The 12,876-nt window shown below is 41.3% G+C and overlaps 1 protein-coding gene and 1 long non-coding RNA gene across 2 annotated transcripts in view; one reads left to right on the forward strand and one right to left on the reverse strand.

Moving 5' to 3' along the window:
* FANCM (FA complementation group M) overlaps window positions 1–10,109 on the reverse strand; it is a 60,109-nt gene extending 50,000 nt beyond the window's left edge. The window contains exons 1-4 of the mRNA XM_045183100.2: window positions 9,507–10,109; window positions 8,883–9,055; window positions 5,822–5,899; window positions 1,362–1,520 (exon numbers count right to left, since the gene is read on the reverse strand). Coding sequence (XP_045039035.2) covers window positions 1,362–1,520; window positions 5,822–5,899; window positions 8,883–9,055; window positions 9,507–10,023 — 927 coding nt within the window. The 5' untranslated portion in view covers window positions 10,024–10,109. The remainder of the gene's footprint in view (window positions 1–1,361; window positions 1,521–5,821; window positions 5,900–8,882; window positions 9,056–9,506) is intronic.
* Window positions 10,110–10,309: 200 nt separating this feature from the next.
* On the forward strand, window positions 10,310–11,130 carry LOC128781437 (uncharacterized). The gene is made up of 2 exons (XR_008427409.1): window positions 10,310–10,375; window positions 10,777–11,130. It is a non-coding gene; the product is annotated as an uncharacterized lncRNA (long non-coding RNA).
* Window positions 11,131–12,876: the final 1,746 nt, after the last annotated feature.

Here is a 12,876-nt window from a genome sequence, read left to right on the forward strand (position 1 = left end):
GGATTTAACCCACAAAATAAAATAAATATCCATTGGTCTATACTGATATAAAGAATTGAATTAATAAATAAATGTAAGAGAAGAAACAACTTCACTACAGAAAATTCAAATTAATGTAAAATAAATAAGGGAAAGAGGGAACACTGATTAGGTAAACACTACAGAAATAACTGTTGAACCCAAGAACCACCATTATTATGCTAAAATTAGTGGGCAAAATATGTTGAGAACAGAATATTTGCATATTCTTAAAGTACCTCCCCCTGGAACTCTCTATGCTATTTTTGCAAATTTCCTGACATCCACAATTGCTGCAAATGTTAAAAATAAAAAATAAAAAAGTTCTGTCATGGCACTGTGCTGGTAGCTTGTCTCTGCTCCTGACGGAGCTTCAGGTGGCTGGGAGATAGCTGAAAAAACCCACCTGGGGCCATGTCTGCACCTTCAATTCTAGGTACTTATCTACTGGTTTCTTCTCCCTTCTCCTCAACATGGCCAGCTTGAGGTTCATCACATCTATTGGTCAAAGTCAGTCACAGGGCCAGCTTAGTTTCTAGGGAAGGGAAAATTATCATGTCTCTCAATGGGAGGAATGGCAAAGAAGCCACTTTAATCCATGACAATGAGGATATGAAAACAAAGTTTTCTCCTAGGATGACACTAATTATTAACTAGGAAAAACATTGTGTTACCTCAAATTTCTCCCCGTGAAAGTGATAACAGTGTAAGAAGTTTCTCGATAACTATAATGTTCACATTTGGACCAGATAATTCTTTGTTGTTGGGGGGAAAGGGCAGGCTCTCCTGTCCACTGCAGAATGTTACGCAGCATTCCTGCCCCTTGATACACTAGCTGCCAGTAGCAAGTCCAGTCCCCATCCGCCAGATCCGACAACCAAACATGTGCCAAGACATCGGCAGACGTTACCAGATGGGCAAGATTGCCTCCCGTTGACCAGGGAGGAAAATACTGAAAATACATTTCCTTACAAAGAAACGTCTGGTTGAATCTAGATAAGTGTTCATTATGTGAAAAGCCACTGAGCGGCATGCTTACGTTGTACACTCTGCTGTGTGTGTACATGGGAGGGTCATACTACAATTAAAAGGGCTACTTAAAAAAATACAAAATGATATAAAGCTATTATTGGCTTTAGAAATGGCACATCATTGTGTATTTCTTCTTTATCAGTACCTGTAAAGAATGGTGCCAAATCCAAAAATTTTAATTTCAAATAATTTTTCAACATATTAATTATAAAATGATAACCACATATTCTCACAGCCAGATTCTGTTAACTAAACAGTTACATTGTCAGTTCATTTCTGTGAAGCAGTGAATTGTGATAACAATGGTTTACCTGTACGTATGCCTGTTGGATGGCTGCAAGCTCTTCACCAAGGGGAACAACAAGCTTTTCAACTCGTCTTTCATGAGAGTACGGCAAAATATCCGGGGAATCTTCAGAACGCAGTTCTATCTGCCCGATTAGTAGGTTAGTAATAACCTGTTGCACAGCCTGCACAAAACCAGTGAAGTATGATTATAAATTATATTACATATTAAATTTTTTACTTTGTCATAAGCAAAAATAATACAGCAAAATTTTGAAACATTAAAAATTCGTATCATTAAATGTTTATTTAAAAAACTATAAAAAACATCAGAAGTGGCGCAACTAGTAGATGCTCGACAAGTTAATCAAATGTATTTGCACTTTCCAATAGCAGTGATGTATTCCATCAGCCTTTTACAAAGACGCAGACAACAGAAGTTTCGTATCAGCAAGCTAAATCCCTAAAACACTGTAACAGTCAATTTTAGAGCCAAAACTAGAATCCCGATTTCCTGATTCCTGGCACATACTTTCCCCTGACATTTGTGGGAAAAACAAAGCAGTCTTGTTACTATTAAAGAATAAAAATGTATCTTACATTTGTAAGGAATACCATAAAATCAACCTGTTAAGAACTTGAGAGTACAGGACCTGTACTAAATCAAGTATTAATAAATTAGCAGAATATTTTTCATTTAAATCAATATATATGATGTGAATCCATTTCTGGGGATGAATTTCACTCACCCAATGCTCATAAAGTAACTTAGTTGTAAAAATACAGAATAGGAGCAAAAATATAAGGCCTGTTGGCATGAACAACTACTACACCACTAGACTATAGTATTGACAATATGATTAAGAACTAAAGTGGGGGGGAGGTAGGAGGTAAGGGATGGGGGAAAGAGAGGGAGAAAGAAAGAACCATAAAAGTATTTAAAAATTAATGGGTTTAGTTTCTGACAAAAAAAATTCCCAAGGGCAAAAAATCACGTTGTAATCACCTTTGTATTCCCAATACTTGGGCCTAGTAGGTAGTTTACTATAGTTATAGAGGGCCCACATAAATTTAAAATCTAGAGTAAATTTGTAAACCATTTTATAAACATGAATAATACTTCAATATTTTTAATCATTCATCCATTCCACAAATGTTTGAGTAACTCCCACATGCCACCTGCCAGGTATTGAGTTGACAACAGAGTCATAACCAAGATAGATCTAATCCCTGCATTAATGCAGCTACTATTTTAGTGGATCGAGAAGTCAACAAATAAATGAATAAGCAAAGGAATCTCAGATTATGATAAATATTAAGAAAATCACAAGACGGGGAGCTGACTTTTCATAGCTTAGGGTAGATCTCTCTGAAGGGATAACAATGAAGCAAACACTTAAAAGCCCAAGTCTCTACTAAAAACAGGCATATTTAAACAAAGTTAAGGGAAGGACCAAAAATAAAATAGAAATTTCAAAAAATCATCAAGGCTGTGCCCAGAAAAAAGAAAGTCTTACAGACCGGCAGAGTTACCTTAGAAAGTATCCAAAGCCAATATAGAAGCTCTTTCAGAACTACTAAACTCAGATTGTCATGGATAGCACCCAAAATCTGCATTTTTACCAGCCTCCAATAAAAGAAACCCGCACTCCCTGGGCAAATGGTTGTTTCCATGGCTAAAACAGGAAAAATACCAAATAAATATAAAATATCTTGATGCCAGAAAGTTAGGAAGTTTTGTGTGTGTGTGTGTGTGTGTTTAAGTGCTTTCTAGACCCTGCCCGGGTACCTCAGTTGACTGCAGCATAGTCCCAATTTACCAAGGCTGTGTGTTCATTCCCCCATCAGAACACATACAAGAATCAACCAGTGAATGAATAAATAAGTCGAACAACAACTAATCAATGTTTTGTTTTGCCCTCTCTCTCCTCTTCCTCTCTTTGTCTAAAAATAAATGGAAAAAAAATTTTAACAAAACTAAAAAATTGTAGGAAAAAAAGTGCTTCCTAGTGGACACAAGAGCCATCTCAAGGATATCCCAATGGTCAAAACTGGAACAATTTGAGCAACAAAATTAATGGTGGTATTGGATTATAGTCCATAAATAAAATCCATTAGTCTGCATTGACATAAAGAGCTGAACTAGGGTGAAGAGGGCAGCATAGGTGAATATGGCTCACCTCCTCACGCAACCACATCAAAATTACAGCTGAAATATAGAACTATCACTCAGAACCGTAAGAAATCGAGTTGAATAGAAGTCTGACAACTATGAAATTAAAGAAACCACATCCATCCAGACTGGTAGAAGGTGTAGGATTGTTCCAGATGCGGAATGGGCTGGTTCCACATCCACGTGTGGTGGATAAAAATTCGGGACGAATACCTTTGGAAGTGAGGAGTCCCAGTCCCACACCAGGCCCCCCAGCCCAGGATTCTGGGGTCAGGAAAATAAATCCCCATAATTTCTGGCTGCAATAAACAGCAGCAAGGACTGAGTTGGTGGAAGAAAATTCTGGAGTCTCAAGCATTTCCTGTTAAAGAACCCACTAACGGGCTTACTCAGACCCACTCCCTCTGAGCTTCAGCTTGGGTAGCAGCTTGAAAGGCACCAGTGGCGTACAAGGGGGAACTGAAGTGTCTGGCATCAAGGCAAGAACTGGGGGAGAGCTTTCTCCTGGACAGAAAGGTGGGCAGAGTTCATTGATCCTTTGTGAGCCCACCCCCCAAGGAGCCACAGAGCCGCAGAGCGGGCAGACAGATGCATATTTAAGACTCCATCAGCTATTGTAAATTGTGCTGCTATGAACATTGGGGTGCATAGGTTCTTTTGGATTGGTGTTTCAGGGTTCTTAGGGTATAATCCCAGCAGCAGAATTGCTGCATTATGCTAAGTGAAATAAGCCAGGCAGTGAGGGACAAATACCATATGATCTCACCTTTAACTGGAACATAATCAACAGAAGAAAAAAGCAAACAAAATATAACCAGAGACATTGAAGTTAAGAACAATCTAACAACAGTCAGGGGGGAGTGGGGAGGGGACAGTGAGGAGAGGGGATTACAGGAACTACTACTATAAAGGACACATGGACAAAATCAAGGGGGAGGATGGAGGTGGGGGAGGGAGGTGGGTTCAGCTGGGGTGAGGTGGAGGGATGGAGAGAAAAGGCATACAACTGTAACTGAATAACAATAAAAATTTTTTAAAAAAGAAAAGAAAAAAAAAGACTCCATCAGCCTGGCTAAGGCTATTTGCCCCACCATAGAGGTCCCCTGAGAGTCTGTCCCACCCAGCTTACAGACATACTTGAAACTGTTAACAGAGACTTTTCCATATGAATGGCTCGTCTTGGCTCCTATATCACAACTTCCTAAATCCTATTAAACAAGCAACAGCCGGCCTCAGTAAGTCCAGCCTTAGTAAGCCCTCAGCACCCATATCTCTTGCTAAGTGGCCCAAAGCCCAGTATTAGCTGCAATCAGCCTAGATTCACAGCTTGGTTTCCCCTGGGAATCTCCAAGCCCAGTGTAAAGTATCAACCATTGTAGATTGCTTTATAGCTCAGGCAGGGTGGCCCAGGGGAAAACACAGGTGGGGGATGACCTTGGCCTGCACCACCAGGAACCACATAACCTGCTCACCCAGTGGACAGCTAGAGACCACAATGGAGCACCACCCCCCCACTCTTACACAGCTGATCCTCCATGGAGACTGGAGGTTGATGATCAGTGGGCACAGCCAGTCCTTGCACCTGACTAGCCTGGTTAAATCCCTCCCACTGGCCTGCTAACAGCAACCAAGACTTGACTACAAGAGGGTATACTCAGCCACATGAAGGGCACACCTCAAATACCCACCTTGGGTAATAGAGGAGGCTGTGCCACTGGATCCTACAGGACACCTACTACCTATTAGGACACACTACCAAGACAGGGAGTCACAGCAACCCTACCCATACATAAAAACAAACACAGGGAGGCTGCCAAAAAGAGGAGACAAAGAAACATGGCCCAAATGAAAGAACAGATCAAAACTCCAGAAAAAGAGCTAAATGAAAGGGAAAGAAGCAATCTATCAGATGCAGAGTTCAAAGCACAGATTATAAGGATGCTCAAGGAACTTAGTGAAGACATCAAAAGCATTAAAAAAATCTAGTCAGAAACAAAGGCTACACTGATTCAAATAAAGAATAATTTACAGGGAGTCCTGGCTTGTGTGGCTCATGGATTGAGCGCCGGCCTAAGAACCAAAGGGTCGCTGGTTTAATTCCCAGTCAGGGCACGTGCGTGGGTTGCGTTCCAGATCCCCAGTAGGGGTTGCTGGAGAGGCAACCACACATGGATGCTTCTCTCCCTCTTTCTCCCTCCCTTCCCCATTCTAAAAATAAATAAATAAAATCTTTAAAAAAAGAAAACTGATCTGGCCACTTAACAAAATTCTTGTTTTTGTAACTGTTAATAAATGGAAAAATATTTTACTTACCTTTATATCACTACCTGGTGTGGCACTAAGAGCCAATATTCTAAAGTGATTTGTGTATTTGACTAATTCTCTTACAACCTTAAAAAAAGAAAAAAAGTTCTTTAAATTCATACATAAGTACAAAAATAGCAATGATTCTGTTAAATAAACCAATATATTTGGTACATTACCATTATTCCTTTATTTAGAGTACTGATGGTCTAGTGGACGGAACTATCATGAGTTATATCCAAAGAGCAAATAATTTAGGTGTATAGTCTACATCATTAAAAACACCTTAGGGTTTCTTCTCTATTTAAAGCTAGGACATCAGGCCTAACACAGCGGCCAATGGAAGAAGAGGAAGTGCACTCTCCATTGCGTAGACCACAGTCCAGCCTTACAGCATATCCGTAATGCACACTTACCAGATTTGGATACATCATAACATAAAAACAGGAAAAAATTAAATGCCAATATTAAAGATTTGAAATGAAAAAAACTGTTTTAGGATTTTAAGTTGTTAGATTGTATATGGAAGGTTCACAATCTTTCAGTTAAGTTTATTCATAAAAGAATAAAGTTAATTGGGAGTTATTTTAAAATTTTAACTTTCCTTTTAAATCCTAAAACATTTTCTCAGAGGCACCAAAGCATCAGCCTAAGCGCTCCAGTTTAAGTTCAACACCACTTCCAGTAAAATTAACACTGGATAATTTGGCAGGTTCCCATATGGCCCTTCGCACAAGTCCTCAACACAAGACAAAATGACCAGTAGGTAAAATGGGGTGCAGAAATAGCTCTTAGGACCCCAGTTGCCCATTAGCTATGGAAACGGTAAAATTAGATGATCTAAAATTGCTCTCATTTCAACCCATGTCAAGGATGAATTCAATGGCTCACACTAAATCTTGATTAATATTCAAAAAATATTAATTCTGGAGAATTTTTTAAAAGCTTTTATTTATTTTTAGAGAGGGGGGAAGGAAGGGAGAAAGAAAGAGGAGACATCAATGTGTGGGTTGCCTCTCGCATGCCCCCTACTGGGGACCTGGCCCACAACCCAGGGCACGTGCCCTGAGTGGGAATGGAACCACTGACCCTTTTGTTCACAGGCTGGCACTCAATCCACTGAGCCACAGCAGCCAGGGCTGTAATTCTGGAGTTGTTGGTTTTTTTTTTAACATTATGCATAATGAATATAAAGATACAACATTATGCTTATTGGAGACTTAAATAGAATTGTTCTAATTAAAAACTGATGTAAGACAAAATGTCCCTAATACATGACTTTTTCCAGGCGGGATTCTCAAGTGTTTTGTAGAAGAGGAAATGGTGTTATGTTTGAAATCCTGGAAGCCACATTCTTCATTGAGCTGTTGGAACCTATATGGGGAACATTCAATGTAGCATAAACTCTCAGGGCTATTGGGTATTAATGGAGTAAATGCATGTCTCGTTGTACTCAATAAAAGCATAAGCCTTGTAGTTTAAACATGAAATCACCTAATGCCTAGAAATTTCTTGAAAATAAATGAGTTGCCTAGCTGATGTGGCTAAGTGGACTGAACATGGGCTGAAAGCTGGAAGAGTCACCAGTTCGATTCCTGGTCAGGGATAGCCTGGGTTGTGGGCCAGGTCCCCATTTGGGGGCATGCAAGGGACAACCAATTGATGTTTCTTTGCACATCAATATTTCTCTCCCTTTTCTCCCTCCTTTCCTCTCTTTCTAAAAAAATAAAATCTTTAAAAATAAAGAATAGAAAAAGAAAATAAATGAGTTAAAGTTGCTAAGTATAAGCTAAATCTACAAAATGAATTCCATAGTTAGAATAAAAATTTGTAAATGCCCCTGAAGCAGAAACCGTAACACAGCTGGGTATTAATTTAATGTGGAAAAATACAAATGAAAATATATCCATTTCCTGGCTAAGATCAACTCTAAGAAAGATGACGTTCTCCAGAAGATAATACAGAGATATAATACAATGACACTTAAAAGGTCCCCAAAGAAACTACTTTATAAATTCACAAACTGACAGTGAAATTCATCCCTTTGCACTAATCAATGAAATCAATGTTCCTTTCTATCCTTATTTGATACTCTGCCTAGTATACCAGCATTATAGTTTTAAGTACCTACCTCCTACTTGCTGGTGATTTCCAAATCTGTTATCTCCAGCTCAGAACTCTCCAGTGAGGTCCGCATTTCCATCACCTACTGCCTAGTACACATCTACAGCTAGAGTCTCATAGACACCTCAAACTCAACAATCTAAAATGACACTATCTTTCCATAATACCCCAAATCTTCTCTGCTTCCAGAACTCTTCATCTTGACTAGTAACACCCACATCCTCACAATATTCCTAGTCAAACAACTGGGAGTCATCCTAAATTCCTCCTACCCCTCATTTCACACCCTGCCTTTAGCTTTCTCTCCTCTAATCCCTTTTAAATCTTAGGTACCTTCCAGCTAAACATTTTTTGAGGCTCCACCACCTAGATCCCTTATGGTGTACAAAGAGCATTCAGATCGGTAAGCATAAAATACAAATGCCTTCATGACCTGGTCCTTAAGCACCTCACCAGCCCATAGCCCACCGCTTCACCTTTGTGCTTTGTATTCCTGTAGTACATAACTGGAAGGCACTGTGTTCCGTGTGTTGCATACATTATGTGATTTAATCCTTAAAACAACCTTAACAGTTAAGTATTACTTTACCCACCTGCCAACAAATGACACTGCATTTCCACTACCAATTTTGGGATTATCTCAGTTCCAAAACTCCACCCTCCATACCCTGCTACGAATCACTACCTCAATAATGACTAAGCCTTCATCATCTACACCTGACACTAACGGCCTTGTTAACCATTATTTAAGAAAAAAAAAAAAAAAGATGGCGGAGACAGGGATTTAAATGAAGAAAACTATTTCCTATCACTATCTGTTCTAAGATAGTAGATAAGGCCTTTCATAATAACTTCATCATCAATAACTTCCATCATTAATAATTATTCCCCAAAATACCCTTTACCAATGTTTACACTAAAAAATTACCTTTAAATGAAATATTACCTGGCAATAAGCATAGTTCCCAAGAGCTTTATGAGCTTCATCAATAACTAGACACTTTATTTCAGCAGCAGGACAAGCTCCTCTAGAAAGATCATTTACCATGACTTGAGGTGTAAGAAAAATGACTCTCTTACTGTGCCATATTTCCTTCCTGGTGGAAGCTTGAGTAGATCCTGCAAATAAAAGTGACACTGGGTCACCGATGGGGTATATATACACACTTAAGAGCTTCAAGATGCTCTGACAAGCTACAGGGAGTCTCTGAAGACTGAGTAAAGCAATCCTATTTATTAGGGCTGGACTCCTCACAAGTACGGGAGTACCTCAGAGACAGAGCAGGTTCGGCTCCAGACCATGGCAATAAAGCCAGTGGTAATCTTTTAGCTAGTGGAGGCTCTTGCTTTCAATTTGTGTAAAGTGCAACATCTGTGAAGCACAAATCTAAATGCAATGAAACGACGTTTGCCTGCAGACGATGCTTTCGAGGAGAGGATGCAAGATGAAGATATGATCTGGGGACTATTCCACATGGGTCAGGAATTTCTTTAGCTCAATTTCCAACAGAACGTGTACTTTGTCCTGCCCAGCTCTTAATTTCAAATTAGCCCAGTCTCTCTAAAATACCTGTCATTTCGGCCATGTGGGACTGCGGGATACCCATCACTCGGTAGCAGGCCTCAATCTGCTGTGTCACCAGAGGTTTCGTGGGGGCCATGAAGACTACCTTGCCAGACGGGAACCAGCGGTAGAAATTGTACATGACCACGGCGGCAATAAAGGTCTTTCCCAACCCGGTGGGCAGACACACCAGCGTGTTGCAGAACAGAGCGGCCCGGGCGATGTGCAGCTGGTAGTCCCGCACTGGGCAATTAGTAGGATAAATCCACAGGGCGCCCGCCGAGGTGCAGAACCCGCCATTCTCTAGATTCAGCTGCCGCTCGGCCTCGTACACAGCGACCAGCAGCACGTCGTCGTCCGACTCCGACTGTGCGTCCGCAGCCTCGGCGGCGGCAGGAAAATACGCCCTGGAGCTGCCAGGGCTCTGAGGCCGCTCTGGTCTGGACCTGCAACCGGGAGCCCCAGAGGCTCGAGACAGGCTTGCGCCCCACGTCTGGAAAAGCGTTGTTTGCCGTCCGCTCATGAGGCCTGCGACCCCCGAGGGCTTCTCCCAGACGCCAGCAGCTGCTGCAGCTGAACTGCCACCGATTGGATCTCCATCTGTTACCTCCGCACAGAATCGTGGAACCAGAGGGCGGGACTGCGGCCAGTGTAGCCACTTGAAAATGCCGCCACCGAGTTTGCGTTAGGAATATGATTGGCTGGCTCCCCGGAAACCGTCTGCAGCCCTCCAAAAGAGGCATGCGCATTGTTTTGGAGTTACTCTAAATATGGTCCCCTGTTCAGATTTTTATAGACCCTGAATTTGAGTTCCTTTTCCGATGACTACCTGTCAGGGCGTCATTGCTGAAGTCAAAACGCTTAAAATAATAAAAGTAAGTAAGCTTGAGATCCCCAGAACAACAGATGCCCATATTTTTGTGAACTTAACGTTATTGATGGTCTAATATGCTTTATTACTTGTTGGTTGTGTTTTTAAATGGGAAGATGAGGTGAAACACGAAATTGTTTGGATTGAATTAAGGATTGAATCTTATTTCTCTGTCCACGCTGAGAAAACAAAATGTCAGTTCTCTTCTTCGCATCCTGTTATCTTAATATTTTCATTGTTAAAAGGGAAGTAAACGGTTTGGTCCTGATATTCGTTGAAAAATTCTAAAGGAAAAGGCATTCTGATGCTCCTTTACATCGGCGTGGTATTGATGAGGGACTCGAAAGTTGGAAATTTTTAGTTTAAGTAATAGCTAATAAGGTTAGTAATCAATGCATGTAAAAGCTTTTGTTTCAGGACCTGAAGGGATAGCCCTGACTCCAGGAGACCTTAAGCAGTCCCACCTTTGTGCCTCAGGAGGACTGCAAGCAATTCAAGATGGTATCTGAGCCATTGTGCTCCAGGGTGAGATGACCAACTCCCAGGACACAGCCAAAGACCACCGCGCCCAGGGTGAGAATGCTCCAGTTTTCTTATTCCCAATTAACTATTCCCTGAATTCCAAACCCCTTACCTACACTTTGTTCTTCTTATAAAAAGAGCCATTTTAAAGTGGAATTCAGGATGGTCTGTTAGGGTACAAAACTGCCATCTTTGCAGATCACCAACCATCTGAATAAAGCACCCATAAAGATTCAATCTCTGTCTCTGCTTATTGGGTCTGGTAGGCAACAGGCAGCAGAAACAGCAGCTTTTCCAGGTTCAGTATGTCTACTCTAGCAATAGCTTTCTTTTTTTCATTTTTTTTTAAACAAGAGTTTAAGTTTATATGAGCCAAACTGATGATATGCCAGAAAGCAAGATCTCAAATTCTGCAGAAAATGACAGTTTTGTGGTTTCTTTTTACATACTTGTAGTCAAGGAGGGAACATAAGAAAGATTACATGAAGGTGGGAGAAAGCAAGGTGCACGTTAACTAGATTACATGCTCCCTTTGCTGGAGGCTGTGAAAACAGCACCAGCATGTTAGGTAGAATTGAGCCAGGATAGTAAGAAGCTAGGCATTCCTTGGCAAGTAGAATAGGGAAACTGAGACAGATAACTGAACAAAAGGGCTAAGCAGTTTATAGCCACATACAGAAGGTCACCTCCCTAGAGATAACATCTAGGACTCAGTTGTATTTCAGTGCCAGGCCCAGAAAAGCAGAAAAACCAGGTGGGCAATGCCAGGACCAGCTGCCCTGTCAGACCAATCAGTGGAGACCATAACTCTGAAAGGGCACACGTGGAAAACTGATGAATACTCTGCTGAAATCCTCCCCTGAGACCTCCCCTAAGATTCCCACCTGCAAGTGAGAGATAAAAGCCTCAAGACAAAGGACCTAGTGAGTGAGCTCTCTCTGGGGAGCAGCAAGCCAATTACTTTTCCCTCATCTTCCTTCTCTTCATCCTCCACAGGATCCCATTTCCTAAACTCTAAAGGATCCCACATGACTTGCAACCAGGAGAGAAATGGGCAGCGGCACCTTGTCCCCCGCTAGCCCCCCAAACCTGACCCTAAGGTCTGCTTTTCTCTGACTTCCCAGTGAGTTAAGGAAGCCAAGCCTAGGTCTCTATTGTTGCTTCTTCTACACTAGGCCCTTCATTGTCTCACTGACCCCAATTTCAACAAACATACCCTCATAGTCGCTTGGAATCAAGTTGTGAAATCTTTCTTTCATGAAGCCAAGAACCCACATGCTACCAGCTGGTCCTAAGCAGACCTGCTCAGGCCCAGGCCCCCTATCTGGTGACAGTCACATGGACTCTGTTCAGCAGCCTCATACTTGAGTTCTGGCTAAGAACAAATTCAGAACCAAGACTCAAAATATCAAAGGAAAGTTATTTAGAAAGTCACAGAGGTAGAAGAAGTGAGCTGTAGAAGAAATGGGCTCAGGAAACAAACAGAGAGATAAAAGACGGGGCCCTTGGAGCTCAGGAGAGAGAAAGGTAAAGGTAATGCCCCAGGATGGGAGGGGCAGGGGAACAGAAAAGGCAAGGGCAGCTCCCCAGAGTGAGAGTGCTCTAGCAATGGCTTTCTACGTCAGACTACTCCACTCCAAACCGAAGCCTTAACTTCTGTAAGTCTGTTTTCTTGTATTTTGAGGGAAACTACACACATACTATGAGGTGTTTTGAACATTAATAACGTCACCCTCATTACCAAGTTGTTTTATTTGGTCAAGGTCTAAATTTGCTTTTAGACAAACTGTTTCTCTTGTGTTTGTATTTTTAGGGGGAAGGGGACAGGTTGCACTTTAGTTTCATTTGTGTTAGTCTCAAAAGGGAGATGGTTGGATATGGGTTGTTCCAATGGACAAGGACTAAGTCAATTTAGCTGTGAATATCAGGCTACAACTAGATAAAATGAGATTAGATGACTGAACTCTTGGTTTGTTTATACAG

This window comes from Desmodus rotundus, chromosome 7 (genome assembly GCF_022682495.2).
Source record: "Desmodus rotundus isolate HL8 chromosome 7, HLdesRot8A.1, whole genome shotgun sequence".
NCBI lineage: Eukaryota > Metazoa > Chordata > Mammalia > Chiroptera > Phyllostomidae > Desmodus > Desmodus rotundus.